At 46.4% G+C, this 16,347-nt stretch overlaps 2 protein-coding genes, 1 long non-coding RNA gene and 1 pseudogene across 4 annotated transcripts in view; 3 read left to right on the top strand and 1 right to left on the bottom strand.

Moving 5' to 3' along the window:
* Nucleotides 1–440: 440 nt before the first annotated feature.
* LOC111827862 lies at nt 441–4,489 on the top strand. The gene is made up of 2 exons (XR_002831608.1): nt 441–786; nt 1,246–4,489. It is a non-coding gene; the product is annotated as an uncharacterized LOC111827862 (long non-coding RNA).
* A 3,254-nt stretch (nt 4,490–7,743) lies between these two features.
* Nucleotides 7,744–9,432, bottom strand: ISCA2 (iron-sulfur cluster assembly 2). 2 transcript variants are annotated; one of them, XM_006098443.3, is made up of 4 exons: nt 9,327–9,432; nt 8,982–9,084; nt 8,771–8,886; nt 7,744–8,289 (listed from the first exon to the last, which is right to left on the bottom strand). In XM_006098443.3, the coding sequence occupies exons 1-4, from the start codon at nt 9,395–9,397 to the stop codon at nt 8,115–8,117; spliced, it is 465 nt and encodes a 154-aa protein (XP_006098505.1). In that variant the 5' UTR covers nt 9,398–9,432; the 3' UTR covers nt 7,744–8,114. The 2 variants fall into 2 exon arrangements, with proteins under 2 accessions (XP_006098505.1, XP_023617943.1); XM_023762175.1 differs by lacking the exon at nt 8,771–8,886.
* A 305-nt stretch (nt 9,433–9,737) lies between these two features.
* The window catches only part of NPC2 (NPC intracellular cholesterol transporter 2), a 9,306-nt gene continuing 2,696 nt past the window's right edge, over nt 9,738–16,347 (top strand). The window contains exons 1-3 of the mRNA XM_006098444.3: nt 9,738–9,932; nt 13,417–13,524; nt 15,821–15,993. Coding sequence (XP_006098506.1) covers nt 9,851–9,932; nt 13,417–13,524; nt 15,821–15,993 — 363 coding nt within the window. The 5' untranslated portion in view covers nt 9,738–9,850. The remainder of the gene's footprint in view (nt 9,933–13,416; nt 13,525–15,820; nt 15,994–16,347) is intronic.
* On the top strand, nt 14,981–15,185 carry LOC111827867 (annotated as a pseudogene).

Genomic DNA, 16,347 nt, shown 5'->3' on the forward strand with positions numbered 1-16,347 from the left:
CAGAGGCTCTGCTTCTTAGTGTCCCAGTAATCGCTGCAAGCCCCTCGTAGAGAAAGCTGCCCTAGGGTCTGACCGATGCCAGACAGTCCCGCTTCTCCCGTTTGAGTCTGGGTCCCTAAAGACTCGCCCGGAACTGGAGCTCAGAGCCTGAGACTCCCTCCCGATTGAAAACGACAACCGCGCCCTCAGCCGCCAGCCCGCTCCGCATGCACTCCGAACCTTAGTATTTCACTTCAGCACTGCGCCTCCTCTGAGTCACGGTATGCTTTTCTCTTTCCTCCTAGTTGTAGAACTTCCACTCAGCCAGCTTTCCTGTGGTTCTGGATGATGTCCGTTCTGTCTTTTAGTTGTATTTTTGAAGTGGTTGTTCGAGGCAGCAAACTCCGGTGTTTACCCCTGGCGTTGTGAAAGCAGTGAATCCCAACCTTCTTAGAGGCCTCATTTAAAGCTCTACCCCTCCCAAAATGACTCTTATTTTTAAAGAGCATTGCCTTTTGTTTTAGCCTCTTTCTGTGAAAGTTTTATGACCCTCCCCACCCTCACCCCAGGAACTCAACAGGGGCCACTCTTTGTAGTGGAGGGTGAGGGTCCAGGGTTGGGTCCAGGCCTCAGCTCCCTCCTCTGACTTCCTACCAGAACACCAGGCTGGCTTCGAAGGGCTTCAGGCAGAGGAGTGTGGCATCCTGAACGGCTGTGAGAACGGCCGCTGTGTGCGTGTGCGGGAGGGCTACACCTGTGACTGCTTCGAGGGCTTCCAGCTGGACATGGCCCACATGGCCTGTGTGGGTAAGTTTGGCCTCAGTGTGGCAATGCCCGGGAAGCATTGATGTCTCCCTGTGGGAAAGTCAGACTGGCCCCTGCTCACCTTAGGGTTGGATGCACAACTAAACTCGGGACCATAATCCACTGTGGCCCCCTAGTGAGGCTGTCCAGCGCCAGGTCGGGTGGTGAGAAAGCTCCAAAGGAAGGTTGCATGCTGTGTTTAGAAAGCTTTCCATGGAGGTGCCCACACAGAAAAAAGGCAGGGACAAGAGTATGGCCACTCTCCTGGGCCCAGTATGGGCTCACCACCACCTGCTTTGTGTCCTTGAGTTGTTTAGTTGGGGCAGTGACTTCAGCCTCTGGCTGCCGTACCTAAGATTGCCCTGCAGGGTGGGGGCCGGGATTGGTGATCAGAGGGCCAGAGGCAACAGGCCAGAGACCCTCGGGCTCCTGCCATCTCTCTCCTGCCTTCCTTCTCCTTAGATGTGAATGAGTGTGATGACTTGAACGGGCCTGCTGCACTCTGTGCCCATGGTCACTGCGAGAACACGGAGGGCTCCTACCGCTGCCACTGCTCCCCCGGTTATGTGGCCGAGGCAGGGCCCCCCCACTGCACGGCCCAAGGAGTAGCAGTGAGGGGTCAGCGTCGGCAGCTACCTGGAAATGGGCCTGAGGCAGGGGCCTTGAGGACGCTTTCCTAGCTGGGAAGATACCATGAAGTCATCGGGCAGGAGGCCCTGCAGCCCCACTCCCAGCCAGCCTTGCCTGCTTTTCATCTCTCCCAGTTTAGGCTCGGGCTGTGAGCTTGTCACTGACTCCATGCCACCATGCCCTTGCTTGGCTCAAACACCACCAAATGCTTTAATGCTTCAGCCACTGGCCACAAGGCCCAGTCCGCCATCTGTCCTGGCCTGACTATGAGACGCTTACCAAAGGATGGCCCTCATCCTCCCCCGCAAGCTGTGCAAACGTGCAAGGTCCTTTGGCCTTACACCGCACCTTTTCCAGCCACGATCCACCTATCATCCTGATGACTGCAAAACTGGGTCCGAGGCTACACCTGTCTTAGGATGGGCCTTCAGAATCTGTGGAGCACAAATGGATTGGAGGAAGTTTGGGGAGTGACTCCAACGCCTCCTACCAAGAACCATCACTGCCACTTAGCCAGTCTGGTCTGGACCAGATTTTGCCACATCATCTTATAGTCACTTCTGTGGCCCCTGGGAGGAGCAGAAGATCCCCTCATCTCAGAAAAGCAAGACTGATACCAGCTTGCTGAGTGTAAGAGACACAAATGAAGGGGAGCAAGAAGACTGAGAAAGCAAGAGGGAAATATTAAAAATATAGGGAATTGAGAAAAAGAAAAGGGGTGGGGAGCCAGGGCTTCACACAAATCTAAAGAAAATATTCAGTTGCTTTGAGTAAATATTCAAAATGTACCCAGCGGTAGCTCCTTTACACAAGACAGGGTGCCCGTCTCGGAAGACCTGCTCCTTACAGGAAACACCTTTCTCCTGGGCTCTCCTTTTGTGGGCACCAGTTTGAGTGTTAAAAATAAAGAGGTCTATTTTCTAGCTTGTGGGATACACGTAGTCCTGTTTGGGGGGAAGCCAGATTTCCTGTTGTTTCTCCTCTCTTCTCAGAAGCCTCTGCCCTCTCAACCTTCATAAAATGGCTGGCTGGCATCCCTCTGAGTTCACAAGGAAAGACCCACTCCAACCTTGGCTAGCTGGGAATTTAGTTAGAATACAGGAATGTACATCCGGGCTCTTCACTGTTGTTTCACATGAAACCACATTTCTTTACCATGTTGGCTAAGTCTAAGTATTAGCGAGGAGGCTGTGCCTACCTCTCGCCAGCTCTGCCAGTAGCCTGTGATGGGGTTCCAGTGGGAAAAGGTTCTTTACTCTTCTGAGACGAGAAAGCTCTGACGTTGTATTCCTCGAATGAACTGCAATGTAAATGAGCAAGGCTCCCTGTGCCTGGAGACATGGAAATGAATACTATTTTCTTAATTTAATCTGTCCTGTCCTACCTGCTGCTCTGATCGTCAGCCATCACATAACTTATTGAATGCTTGCTCTGTGCTAGGCAATGTTGAGTGCTATACCCAAATTTCATTTAATTATCCAACAATCCAATTTACTATTTTTATTCCCAACTTAGAAATGGAAGTATTCTGACCCTCACTCACAATAAAAAAAATGCAAGTGAAACCACCCTGAGACGCTCTTGTCGGTTGGCAAGCACCTGGGGAAAGAGGCACATGCATAGCTGACAGAAGTATGAAGTGATACAGCTTCTGAAAGGATATGGAAATGTCTTTCAATATTATAAAAGCACTTACTCTTTGAATCAATAATTCCACTTCTAGGAATTTAATCTTCAGCTATTTTTCTCACCAAATGTGAAATGACATGTGTTAGAGGTTATGGTATAGCATTATTTGTAATAGCAAAAGATTAGAAACAATTACTATTAATTGCTATGGAGCCCTAAAAAGAAAAAGTGGCTCTAAATGCCTTGATAGGATATCCAAAATAGATGAAGGGGAAAGGTGGGTTGTATAGCAAAGTGTAACACATGCTGCTACTTGTCTAAAGAAAGGGGAGAATTGGGTATTCGCTAACTCCATCTTACACTCCATATTTCAGAGAATGTCACCATTCCTCAATATACCCTGCTGGCACTGCACTTCCTTAAGTGCTGTTCCCATTGCCCCTCCTCCTAACTCTCACCACCCTGCTTGCCCTTCCAGAGATATTTCATGCATATACACACATTTCTATGTACTAAAAACACAAACAGCATGCTATGCATGCTGTCCTACACTTGCTTTTTTCACTTAATTATAAGTTTTCTCTCTTGGGCCGCGACCAGCACGGCTAGAGAGCGGACGAGTCCTGAGTAGGGACGGCTGGGGATTGAGAAAAGGAAAAAAAGAGACAGACACAAAGACTTTAAGTAAAGCTGGGACCAGGTGGGACGCTGCCCTCAGATGGAGACACAGTGACCCAGAGCTAGTGCAGGGCGTTTATTATATACAGCATGATACCGGGAAGTTTTACTAGAGTTTAAGACAAAGGAAATTATGTGAAATCATGGTTAAAGATCAAGCAGCAATTCTTCATTCTTGTGACTTCTTTGTAATTGTCACTCCTGGCTGAGCCCAGATAATTGCATCCGTTCCTGGTGCCTGGCTGAACTTAAATAATGAAACCCACCCCCTGGTGCCTGAGCTAAAGGTCAGGCTGACAACATACCTGCCTCTGGCAAGGTATGTTTCCAGGACGTGGCTCTGCTGACACCACGGGACTCAGATGACAATCAGCTCATGCGCCTTCCCAGGCGCTCTCTACACTTAATACATGCTTGCACATACGAGCTCTCTCATCCTGTTTTGTAAGTGTATACTATTCCATTGAATGGATAAATCATAATTTATTTCATCAGTCCCCTACTGGTGGACATTTCCATTGTTTTCTAACTTTTGCTATTAAAAACAATGCTATAATGATTATTCTTGTGCAAATGTTATTTCATATTATTTCTATGGATTATATACCTGTGGGCTAAATTCTTAGAAACAATGGTAACTTGTGGGGAGGATGACAGGGTGGATGGGTACAGTATTGGAACACTTTTTCATTGTATCCCCTTTTGTGTCTCTTGGAATTTTGTACCATATGTATTACCTATTCAAAAAAATAAAATATTTTTAAATACAGCTGCTGGCCATAGACTATTTAAATGTTTTGTCTCTTTATATATTTACCTGACTATACTTTACAAATAAAGCCAGATAATAATTATTTCAAAACTTTTTTTAAAAATTCACTTGTTTTATTTTTTGTTAATCCTCACCTGAGAATATTTTTCCATTGATTTTTTAGAGAGAGTGGAAAGGAGGGGGAGAGACACACAGAAACATCGATGTGAGAGAGACACAGATTGGTTGCCTCCCGCATGCACCCCAACCAGGGCCAGGAATCAAGCATGCAACTGAGGTGCATGCCCTTGACCAGAATCAAACCTGGGACCCTTCAGTCCGCAGGCTGACACTCTACCCACTGAGTCAAACCGGCTTGGACTCAAAATTTCTTAAAGCAAACTTCCCTTAAGCAGTCCTGTGGTATTTCCATGGAGAAATGGCAGAGAAATTTTTAAAAAGCAATCATTAATGTCTATCTTAGATACATAGAAAAGTAGTTTCCTGCTTGACACAAACATACAAAACCATGCTGCCGTGAACAGTGTTAGGCCCTGCCCGCTGCAAGCTGTGTGGCATCAGCTCAGGGCCAGAGTCTAAGGGAGAGCTATCCCATGACCATCAGTGCTGCCCACTTCTCTACACAGGATGTCCCTGCCAAATGTCAACCTTCCACTAGGATGCTTTATAGCAAAAGGCCAAAAGAATAGTACTCAGTTCTCAGAAAAAAAAAAGAGTATCTTCTACTATTTCCTCCTAATCATAGAGAAACAAAGGGTGGGTGGGAAACCTATAGTTTTCATACCACTAGTCACTATCAATCACATAACTAAAGCATCATGCCACAAGGTAAGATCTGGACGTTGGCCAAAGGCCCTCTCTTTGGAGCAACAACATAAAGCTATTCACAACATAAAGCAGATCCAGGGCTCCCCTGCCTCTGGTGCCTGTACTATTATGTTTTGCTAAGGCAAAGGGTAGGGCATGATGCCCCAGGCACTGACTAGCCTACATATACAGTTAAATAAAATCAAGTCTGCAACAAATAGGGCCTTGATAACTTCCCCTTGAAAGTAAAGGGAGGCAAACAAACAAACAAACAAAAAAAACCCCAAAACCCTCCCTTCTGATGCTAAAAGAGTATAAAGTTTTCCTAAGTGAATTTGCAGTGAGCAAAATTTGTGAAACTACCTGCTGGCTTTTATGGCCTGCCAGGAAGAGGACATCTGGTCAGAAAGTGCCTGCAAAAGATCCTAAACCTGTTCTATATTGCTTACTGTTTATTCCCAACAAGCTGCCACTGTCCCCACACCCTGTGTTCTTAAAATTTCTGTCACCCACCTCCGATGGAGACTTCTTGTTATTTGAGGTTCCCCCATAAAGCTTTCTGTGTGAAATAAGGTGATTTCTCCCAAATCCACTCTTTCTACACACAAAATTCCAGGTTTCCCACTAACAGTAGGTACTTACATATAGGCATTCTAAGAGACCTTGTTCTGCCTAATAAACCACTACAATTCAATGGTTTATTTCGCTATTAAAGCTATTATGCTTATGCTCACTATAAATTTTAAAATCACCAAATCAGTAAGTAACCCACAAAAATATTCTGGAAGAATATTTCTAACACTTAAAATATAGCAAGATCTCTTTTTTGAGGGAGGATGAAAGGACTTAGACTGAGCTGAAAATCTTATTAGGCCAGGTACTGGCAGCTATTTTCAGTGTCTTAGTAAAGTTACACACCGATGCTTCCACGGTACACTGGTTTCTGCCTCCTTCCATGAAAATCTGCTAAGAAATCTGCTCAGGTTTCTGAGTGTCCCCTTCTTTCCTCTTTGTACACATTGTCTACACATGATCAGTTTTCTCAAAGTCCTAGATTTTCCCATGTTAAATATGTAAGCATCTAAGTTTCTATCTCAGATACTTTGTCTCTAAAGTCTGTATTGCATTCTTTAATGGTAAATTCTTTTATTGAATGACCTTAATTCTAATTCAGTCTAGAAATGGTTCAATCCAGTCCAGAAATGCACGTTTTTGCTGTAACAAACTTTTACTAGTAGGCTCTGGAGGAAAAGGTGTGTTTAACCAATAATTCTTCCAGAATCAATTTGGGTGTAGTTTCCCAAGATTCGTATTTATAAATCATTCCTCATGGGGGTGGTATTTTTGTCTTTTTTTAGTTGTCAGTCCATGCAATTCTGGCTCCCCAAGCAGTCAGACACATACCACAACAATTTCTACCTCTGTAGCCTATATAAATGCTATACCCAAATAAGTACTTTAATTTTTTTTTAATCCTCACCCAAGGATATGTTTTTATTGATTTCTAGAGAGGAAGGGGGGGAGGGGGAGAGAGAGAAAGGAGAGAGAGAAGCATCGATTGGTTGCCTGATTGAACTCACATCCCAGATATATGCCCTGACCAGGAATTGAACCCATAACTTTTTGGTGTACAGGACAATGAGTCACCCAGCCAGGGCCCAAATGAGTACTTTAAAATTCATTGGAATTTGTGGCTTAAAATGCTTTTTCTTCAGTAATCCTAAAATGAAGTTGCCAGGTTTAAGAAATAAATATACAGGATGCCCTGTTAAATTTAAATTTCAGATAAACAACAAAAGAATTTTTAGTATATCTCATACAATATTTGGGACACACTTATACTAAAAATTATTTACTGTTCATCTGAAATTCAAATTCAACTGGGTATCCTGCATTTTATCTGGTAATTCAACCTAAAAGAAAATCCCCGAGTATCTATTATCTATTCCAACAAAAGGGACCAGTTTCTGCTATGTGTGAGACCAGAGGTGTTTTACGCCGTAAGGCAAGTGAAGCCACATATCCTTAAAAGATTCAGTCACTAAATGATCACAGAATCTTGAAATGTCTGTAGGAATGTGGAGGCTATTTTTCAAGTGATTAAGGCATCAGTGGGAGTTAGGTCTGTTTTCTGAGTGATGGGCTTTTTGGTTTTGTGAATCTAAATTCTGAGTATGTAAGAGGGATAGAGGGGATAAATGGTGATGGAAAAAATAAAATAAAAATTTAAAAATAAATAAAATAAAAAAAGAATTCTGAGTGTGATAAGAAAATCTATCTGCCCTAGCACATGGGAAGCGGAGCATGAGCTGCACAGAAAATAAGGGTAAGTCCAGGAGCACATTCAGGGAGGGTGAGATGCCTTTCCCATCGTCTCTGGCCTCCTAATGAGTGTTCACGCTATTTAATCTGTGACTCTGATTCAAAAGACAAGTAAACGGGGCTTGCTTTAAAATGAAGCTTTTATACAGAGTTATACATCTATGTACAAGCAGCTCTGAAGGCCAGAGAAGCAACTCACATTTTGGAACCTTGGAGGCTCTCCAGATTACACTGGGTTTCAAACTAGTTATTAAACAAACCTTAGGGAACAGCACCTAGAGCCTTGGCCTTAGAAGGGTGCAGGAGAAAGTAAGTCAAGAGTCAAGATTGCTTCACATTCTGGAAAACATAGTGGCAACACACAACACTCCTGGATTGCGGGAAATCAAACGTGGGAGGGACATGATTGGAAGGAAACCCCTAACGTTCCACTAATTCCAGGTGCCTCGAAGGGGTACCCGTGGCAGCCATCTCTGGGTCACCTGCCATCTCATCAAAGCTTGACAGAGAAGGAAGAGCCACAGGAGCAGCCTTTCTCCGCCTGCGGGTTGTTCAGCACTTGGAAGGAGCTTCGGATCAGCTCCTGGCAGAAGTCCACCTGGGCGCCTTTCACGAAGGCCAAGCTATCAGAGTCAACCACCACTCGGGCCCCGCCCTGTTCAAATACCCTGGGGAGAGAAAAACAAAAACACAAAAAGCAAACCACACACAGGAGGACAGCATCAGTGACGATCATAAACACCAACAACCCGACACTCTGGGCCCTGGCGTGAGAGGTGCGCACTCCGGGTTTTCGGAAACAGAGGAAGCATTCCTTACTGCCTCCAAAAAGGTGCCGATTGTGGAGGCAGAAAGAGCCAATGGAATGACTCCTGGGAAACGTTTGGAAATTCAGACCTGGCATCTCATCCGGCCTAACTCCTATCAACGACCCCGCGGGCCCAGGAAGGCCCATCTCCCTCCTATAACTTGGTTCTTTGGAATCAAGACAACCCGTCTTCACGTGCATCCCCCCTGTGCGCGGGAAGGGTGGTGTGGAGCATCCTGAGCAACCCGTTTAAATCTGGAATAAAAGTGCGCCTTCAACTACACACACGCTCCCCCTCCCGCACACTCCGAGGACCCGCCAGCCCTTCCCTTCCTCCTTGCCTGTCGTCGGGGTGGATCACTGTGTCCAGCGAAAATCGGTACTGGAATCCGGAGCATCCACCCCCCTCCACCTCCAGCCTGAGGAATTCTGCCCCTTGGGTGATCTCCAGGAGCCTCTGAAACGCAGGAAGAGGGGGTCAGGCCCGCCCGGCCGGGGCGGCAGAAGGGTGGGCCCCGGGGAGGCCCCGGTCCGGGCCGCCGCCCCTCTCACCTGGACGCAGCTGTTGGTGAGGTGAACCTGGCCTTCGTCAGCCTCGGGGCTGGAGGATGACGCCTCCCGAAGCGCCGGAGGTCGGGCGGACGCCGCGAGGAGCCTGCCACACGCAAAGGGAGGACGGTGAGCCCGCGAGCAGAGGGACACCTGGCGACCCCCACCTGGACGGCCTCCCGCCACACCCGGCGACCCCCACTGACTATCCTCACGACAGACCTGGCGACCTCCAACGGGACAGCCTCGCGCCACACCCTCACCTCCCCCGAGGACCTTCGTTTCCGCTTAGTCCTGGAAGTCACAAAGCCTAAACACACTTCCCAGGGGTCCTTCTAGGCTGGGTACCTGCTCCTCCGCCAGGGGGTGACCGCTCTCAGGGCCGCCGCCGTTAGGGACAAGCCCCTGGCGGCCGCCATCTTCCTCAGCAAACCCCGCCCCGCGCGTCGCCCCAATCCCCTTCTCCGCCAGAGCCCCGGAGGCGGGGCCCCCAGAGACCCCGCCTCCGAGCACGCCTATTGGGCGGTGCGAGAAGCGGGGGTATCTTATTGGCTAGGAATGCTCCCATTGCGAAAGCGAGAATGCACCCACCAAGCCGAGAACTGCAGAGAGAGGGGGGGGAGATGAATCCAAGTCCCGCTGGGGGGCCAGGGGAAAGGTGTGGGGCGGAAGACCGAAAAGGGGCCTGGTCCCAGCAGGCCGGGGGGCCCAGCAGCCGGGGGCGGGGCGTGGGCGGGCCGAGGCCTTGTTTGCGGGCGCCGGGTCGCCGGGTCGCCGGATAGAGCTCCTCCCCGACCCCGCCCCGGCAGGTTTATCTTGTGACTCCGGCGGCCGCTTCTTCCTTCCTTGCGCTTGGAAGTTCCTCAGCAGCTATGTGTTGCTTGGCCGCCGCGCTCCTGCTCCTGGCGCTCAGCACCTCCGCCCTGGCCGAGCCGGTGCACTTCAAGGATTGCGGTGAGTCCCGGGCCCGCCGGAGGTTCCGCGCTCTCGGCGGGAGCCTCCGCCGGCACCTCGCGCTGAGACCCGAGCTCGGTGGGGCGGGTCCCCGTCGGCGGCCAGGCTCAGCCTCGGACCCCTCTTGGAGTGGGGTCGGTTCGGGCAGGGGAGAAGGTGCCGTCCTCGAGGAAACTCGCCCACCCACAGCTTTGTCTCTGCCCCTGGAACGCGCGTGTGGGGTCCCGGGACGTCCCTGGCGATGGGTGGACCTTCTGCCGAAGTTTCCTAAAGTTTGCAGGGCAGACAACTAAAGGTCCATAGACAGCGCGGGGGCGAGGGAAGGGGCTCACAACTTGTATTTTTGCCTTGTATCTTGGATGACCTCTCCCTCCCCACTGTGTTTGCTTTTCCTTTTTAACTTAGCTTTTGCTGACAAGTCGAAAGTCAGTTGTTCTTTTCGTGATTAACTCCGTTAGCGTTTTTTTGGGGGGGCTATGGAATGTTGTCATTTCCTCCTATCTATAGAACTCGTGTTTCTGTCGCAGCGTGTGACACATACCCCCCCCCCCTTGCCGCTGTGGTTGGAGTCTCGTTGGGAAATAAAAGGAGGGGGAGGGTTGTAGAAATTGTGAGTTCGTTCAGTCAGGTCTATAGAATTGATTGCTCCTGCTGAAGTTTCCGGAAGTGAAGCGGTATAATGATAAGTGAAAGGCATGAAACTGATTTTATAAAATTCGTGAGCTGGAAGGAAACTTGGAGATCCTATAGTCAGTCATTGAATTCCAGAGATGGGAGGTAACTTAACCAAAGTAACAGAGCAGAATGGGAACCAGTGTAAGTTTGCTCATTTATATCCAGTTCCCAAGTAATAGTAAATGCTATTTACTAAGTAATAACAGGCCAACAGTCTTTATTCCCTTAATCAAGCTGTCCCCTAGCTCCCAACTTTGCTTTTGCTTCAACATGAATTTTGATGACATAGTGGAAAAAGTATCCCCTCATTTACTTTTTCAACAAAGCAAAGTTGGGGGCTAGGGGACAGACTGATGAAGGAATAAAGACTGTTGGCCTGTTATTACTTAACAAATGCTGTTCCTTTCTCTCTATTAAATTTAGGGGCCAACATTTGGATGAAGACACTGTCTTAACTCGTTCAACCCTCATAATCTGTTTTCTAGATGAGGAAACAGGCACATAGAGTACCTTGCCCAAGTTCTCGCAACTACTAAGCAATAAGAAACTAGTGTGTGTTTTTGAGCCACTTTGGGTTTCAGTGGTAACCTTGAAAAAAAAATTAAATCCAAACATTGTTCTACTCCTTTGAAAAAAGCAAGTGTATACCTCCGGCAAGAACTTCTTAAGGGAAGGAGGGTTTCCGCTACAGATTTTCTATTTACTTTTGAATTGGGAAATACAATGTAAAAACTTTAGTGCCCACATCAAACGTTTTTGAGTTCCACTGTGTGGAGTGGCATCTCCTCAAGTGAGAAATAGGGCCAAGCAAACTAGTTTTGCAATTTTTGCAGGTTGGGACTGAGGAGTTTGTTCTGTTGACATTGGGAGTGCAAGAACCTCTTCTCAGCTGAAAAACTGGATGAAGGAGCTACAAGTACCATCCTTTACTCAGGTCCTTGTAGATCATGTGACCCAGCCTTGAAAGAAGCAGGCAGAAAAGCTAGATTCAGAAAGCTTTGGTATAAGCACTGATTTTCAATAGGTTGTTGATTAAAGTTCTGGGTCCCCCTTCTTCCCCCCGCCCCTTCATCCATGGAGGTTATGACAGAGTGGAACAGAGTGCTTAGAGAAGAGAATTCTTGAGTGTAGAGTTTGAGAACTTTGCCATGGTGGAGAAACAAGCTGGGGATACGGTACTTACAGACTAGCTGGAGCAGTGTTGGTCAGTATGGTGACTGTTACGCCCAAGAGCAGAGGCCGTCCACCTGAGCTTCTCACTTCATATCCTACAGGACGGTGACGACAAAGCAAATAACGTGCTCTCAGCCTTCAGTTTGCCTTCTGTCTTCATGCATTCTACTTTAGAGACAGTCTGTTCTATCACCTGGATCCCTAATTTCTACCCACAAAGTATATTTGAGATGAGAGGCCCACCTTGTGTGGCAAAAGGGAACATGCTAATCCACCCGGGAGCAGCTACAAGTGTAAACCTACTTTTGTCCCCCCTTCCCCCGTATATACCATGTTTTTTCCTATACATACATACCTTTTCACATAAAGGAAGCACTATACAGCTTCTCTTTGGCATATATGAATTGCCAGCATCACTACTGTTGTTCTTTGGGGGCCATCCCATTATAAGGTAAAGTGAGGGTGACTTGAACACAAGCATTTTAATACGGGGACAGTCAGATGCTAAGTGTCTTGCTGAGCAAAGGGGTGAGTCATGTCCTGGGTGAGACATGCTATTCTCAATTTAAAACTTATGGATTGTTTACTTCTGGAATTTTCCGTTTAATCTTTTTGGACCACAGTTAACCATGAGTAACTAGCCAAAACCGCAGAAAGAGAAACCGTGGATAAAGGGAACATACTGCATAGCATGACTATGTTCCAAACACTTATCTCAGAGCTACATGTGTGTCAGCTCACCTGCTCTATGAGGTAGGTACCGATACTATCCCCAGAGAGGTTAAGTATCTTGCCTTGAGGTTACACAGTAAGTAATGGAGCCATTATTGAGATTAATAAGATTTCAAACCCAGGCATCAGGTCTCAGAGTCTACCTCTCAACAGTGGTGGCTGAATTGCAGAGCTTACCCTTACCCTGTTACAGGCAGTGTTAACAGGCAGTTCTCTTGCATTCTCTCTCACTTAGCCATCCAGTGTTGGGGCCTGAATGAGATGACAGGGATTTTTAATGATTTATGCCTTACCTTTTCTGATCAAGCATTTATTGTGAACAAATAGCACTTTTGTCCTTTTTTAGACTGAATTTTTTTTTAAAGGACACATACCTTGCCCCAAAAATACTTATTTTGAAGAACACAGGTTTCCAAAGTGGAGTGTACACATCTGTGTATTGCAGATGAATGCTTAAAGTTGTTCTTATTGGTGGGCGTATACAAAGCTTGGAGACCACTAATTTGGAGAGATACCAGTACTGGATTGAAAGATGGTGAGGGAGGGCAGTTTGGGAGCAGCCAGTGTCAAGATTCCAATGGAAGCAGTAGTGCTGGGACTTGAGCCATCACTTGTACGATATGTGTGCTGCTTTAAAATCCTGGGGGAGGGGGGGTGTTCGGGGGGAGGATTTTTCATGGTATAGACCTCCCAGGTTGCAGAGCAGTGGAGTGGCTATATATACTTAATAATTTCCTTAATTCCCCTTCACGCATCAAATATGAGCAGTTCCCTGGAGATCGCTGATGGTCAAAGGAGAAAGAGCTCACCCTAACTGGGAGAATAGAGCATCTTCACATTAGGTAGGGACAGCCTATGTGATTTATTTTTTCTCCTATTTCAACTCATTTTTCTTCTTTTGCAGGTTCCGGGGTTGGAGTTATAAAGGAAGTGAATGTGATCCCATGCCCCATTCAGCCCTGCCATCTGCAGAAAGGGCAGTCTTATGCTGTCAATGTCACCTTCACCAGTAGTGAGTAAAAGTGGCTCTTACCTTCAGCTTCATCTTAAACATAACATCAGTCTCAAGTATTGGGATGAGCATGGGAATGTGGGGGAGGGGAATTGCAGTAAGAATTCGTGATGCTGGGGCTGACCGGCAGACCCTGAACGACGGGTGAATGATTACTCTAACACAGGTTTCTGTGATAGAGAGGCTAAGGCACTACCTGGCTATCACCGCCAAGTAGCCCTGTTCGCCTGCCTCCTTTGGCTTTTATTGTAACACAGCTTGAACTAAAATTAACCTCTGGATACAATCAGCAGAATAAGTATCCTTGAGAAAGTATATGCTTCTACAAGGTCGAGTCTTTAAAGACTAAACATAGAGATTCTAGCAAAATACCCTGGGGGATCGGACTTGTTTGGAAAAGTCAAGGTAGGAGCTGCCGCCTTCAGCAAGGTCCCCTCAGAGGCTCTCGACCTTTTAGAGAATCCTCCTTACAGACATTCCAATTGCGTTCCGTGCTTCCCCACGCTGTGACCTCCCTTCCAGCCTGTGTATAGCTAGGATTGGCTATATCCTTGGACATCCTTCTCATATGGGGTTCCCATATTGCCTGTTTCACAAAGTCCAGACTCCCTCAAAGCAAAGAGAGATTTCCATGTGTTCACAGGTGAGAGAAGACAGCTTGGCTCTCTGTGTCCTATTTCGGACCATATCGCACAGTAGGCTTTTATGGGAATGTCAGCTGTTTAGCTACAGACTTCAGACTATTAGTACAGACCCCAATTCTGTAGACTTTGGAACTCCTCTAAATGTTATTTTAAGCAATATGCCTTCTAGCTATTAAGTCTGTTCTGCCTCAAAACACAAGAGTAATTAATACTTAGGTTTAGGGAACTCACTGGGGACCCAAGAAGCAATCAAGAAATCTGAGAAATTGCTTCAACTTGAAGAAACATTGGGACCTGTTGCTTTCTACCACATTCATCACCTTCGGATTTTCAGGAATCTAGATAACTACATAATCTTTATTTCTACGAAGGTATCTACCATGAATCCTTCTTTTATTTTCTATCCTTTGGAACTAGATTAGACAGTCTAATAAGAAATATCAAAACACACTTTCCCATTGCACTGAAGACTGGAGAATGGGTCTTCCTGGCTGAGCTGAAAGAGCAGACTGGCAGGAAGCAAAGCAGATCATGGAGGTGCAGAGCAGAGCTGTCTAGTCAGAGAGGGCCTGGCCCCAGTGCTGCCTCACAGCCATGCTGTATCACAGTTAAGCTGTTTTTCACTGAATAAAGTTTCCTTCTTCACTGCACATATCCCCCACTCCTGTCATCTCTTATTCTTAAGCCTAAAGACATCTCTAAGTACTAGAATTATTTTCTTTCCTGGCCTCTCTATTGTTCCAATAAAAAAAAAAAAAGTGACTTCTAAACAAAAGTAATCACCAACCCAGACAGAAAGAAAGAAACAGCCCATCGCTTCTCTGCTTTTGGGCTAAGATTAAAGTGTAGTACCTGTTCTTACCAGTTTAATATCTGATACATCCTCTCTGTACCTCTGGAAACGGTACACACACACACAAAAAGCAGAGCCAATAGTCCGGATCTCCAGAATGACCTAACAGCTTATAATTCTGGTTGCCCTCATTTTATTATATTTATTTCTCCTGCCCATCTTTTCATCTGGAGGGCAGAGCTTAGCCAGAAATCTTATCCAGTTTCTAAAGGGTTACCTCTTTTTCTACTGCTACAGTCCATGGTATGTATATAGATTCTGTATTCCTTCTTTCTACATTGCCTTCTATTTTATTCTTAATTTCTAATGGAATCCTTTGTGTGGGAGTATTTGAGAATTCAGAGACCAGCCTCCTAAAACTCTTTAAGATACATAATCCACTTTGACAGAAGCTGATGGAAATAGTAAATAGAAAGTTAACAGCCAAAAATCAGTTACTTTATTGAATGAGATTATTTATCCAAGTAGCTCTGATTCTCTTGAGAAACTGTGAAAGGCAGTGAGGGGCAAGGTGGGGTTAAGAGCAAAGAAAACAGTTCTTTGTGTGTGTTTTTTGCACTGATACCCTTTTTTTTTTTGCATAATTCAGTAATTTTTCAAGTTTTGCAGTAAATGCTTGCTCTGCATTCACAGAGGTATAAAGCATAACTACAAAGAGAAACAGACCCTAGGAATTAAGAGCTACAAACGTTATGATTTGCTATCATAGCAATGTGGTTGCTTGAGAATATATCTGAATTTTTACTTAGAGTTTGGAAATAGCCTGTTTCCATCACTATTCTCTTTTTTTTTCTCTTAGGTACTCAATCTCAAGGGAGCAAAGCCGTGGTGCATGGCATCGTGATGGGCGTCCCAATTGCCTTTGCCATTCCTGAACCTGATGGTTGTAAGAGTGGAGTCACCTGCCCCATCGAAAAAAACAAGACTTACAACTACATGGCTAAACTGCCAGTGAAGAGTGCGTACCCCTCGGTAAGTGACCTTGTTGTTGAGGACACTGGAGATCTTGTGACTAGATTAGATATCTGAGGAGGGGGGCAGGAAGAAAAAAGTGAAGTTGTATCCTTCTACTCTGTGAAGGAAAGGTGCCTGAGGGAAGGAAATAAGTTAGAGTGTTAGGAATCACGAGGTACACAGATATTTTTTTAGAGTTCTTTTGTTCTTTGTCTATAGCCTGATGGATAGCCATTTTTATATACAACTAGAGCCCCAGTGCACGAAATTCGTGCACGGGGCAGGGGTGGGGTGGGGCGGGATCCCCTCAACCCAGCCTGCACCCTCTCCAATCCGGGACATCCCTCTCACATCCAGGACTGCTGGCTCCTA

This window comes from Myotis lucifugus, unplaced genomic scaffold (assembly GCF_000147115.1).
Source record: "Myotis lucifugus unplaced genomic scaffold, Myoluc2.0 scaffold_235, whole genome shotgun sequence".
Classification (NCBI taxonomy): Eukaryota; Metazoa; Chordata; class Mammalia; order Chiroptera; family Vespertilionidae; genus Myotis; species Myotis lucifugus.

What these genes read in the sequence shown, in the direction of transcription:
- ISCA2 (XM_006098443.3), bottom strand. Translation starts at nt 9,397, where the DNA reads ATGGCGGCCGCCAGGGGCTTGTCCCTAACGGCGGCGGCCCTGAGAGCG. An exon ending in ACCCCCTGGCGGAGGAGCAG is followed by an intron (nt 9,085 to 9,326) that starts GTACCCAGCCTA and finishes TGCGTGTGGCAG; the next exon opens with GCTCCTCGCGGCGTCCGCCC. An exon ending in GTGATCCACCCCGACGACAG is followed by an intron (nt 8,290 to 8,770) that starts GCAAGGAGGAAG and finishes TTCTCTCCCCAG; the next exon opens with GGTATTTGAACAGGGCGGGG.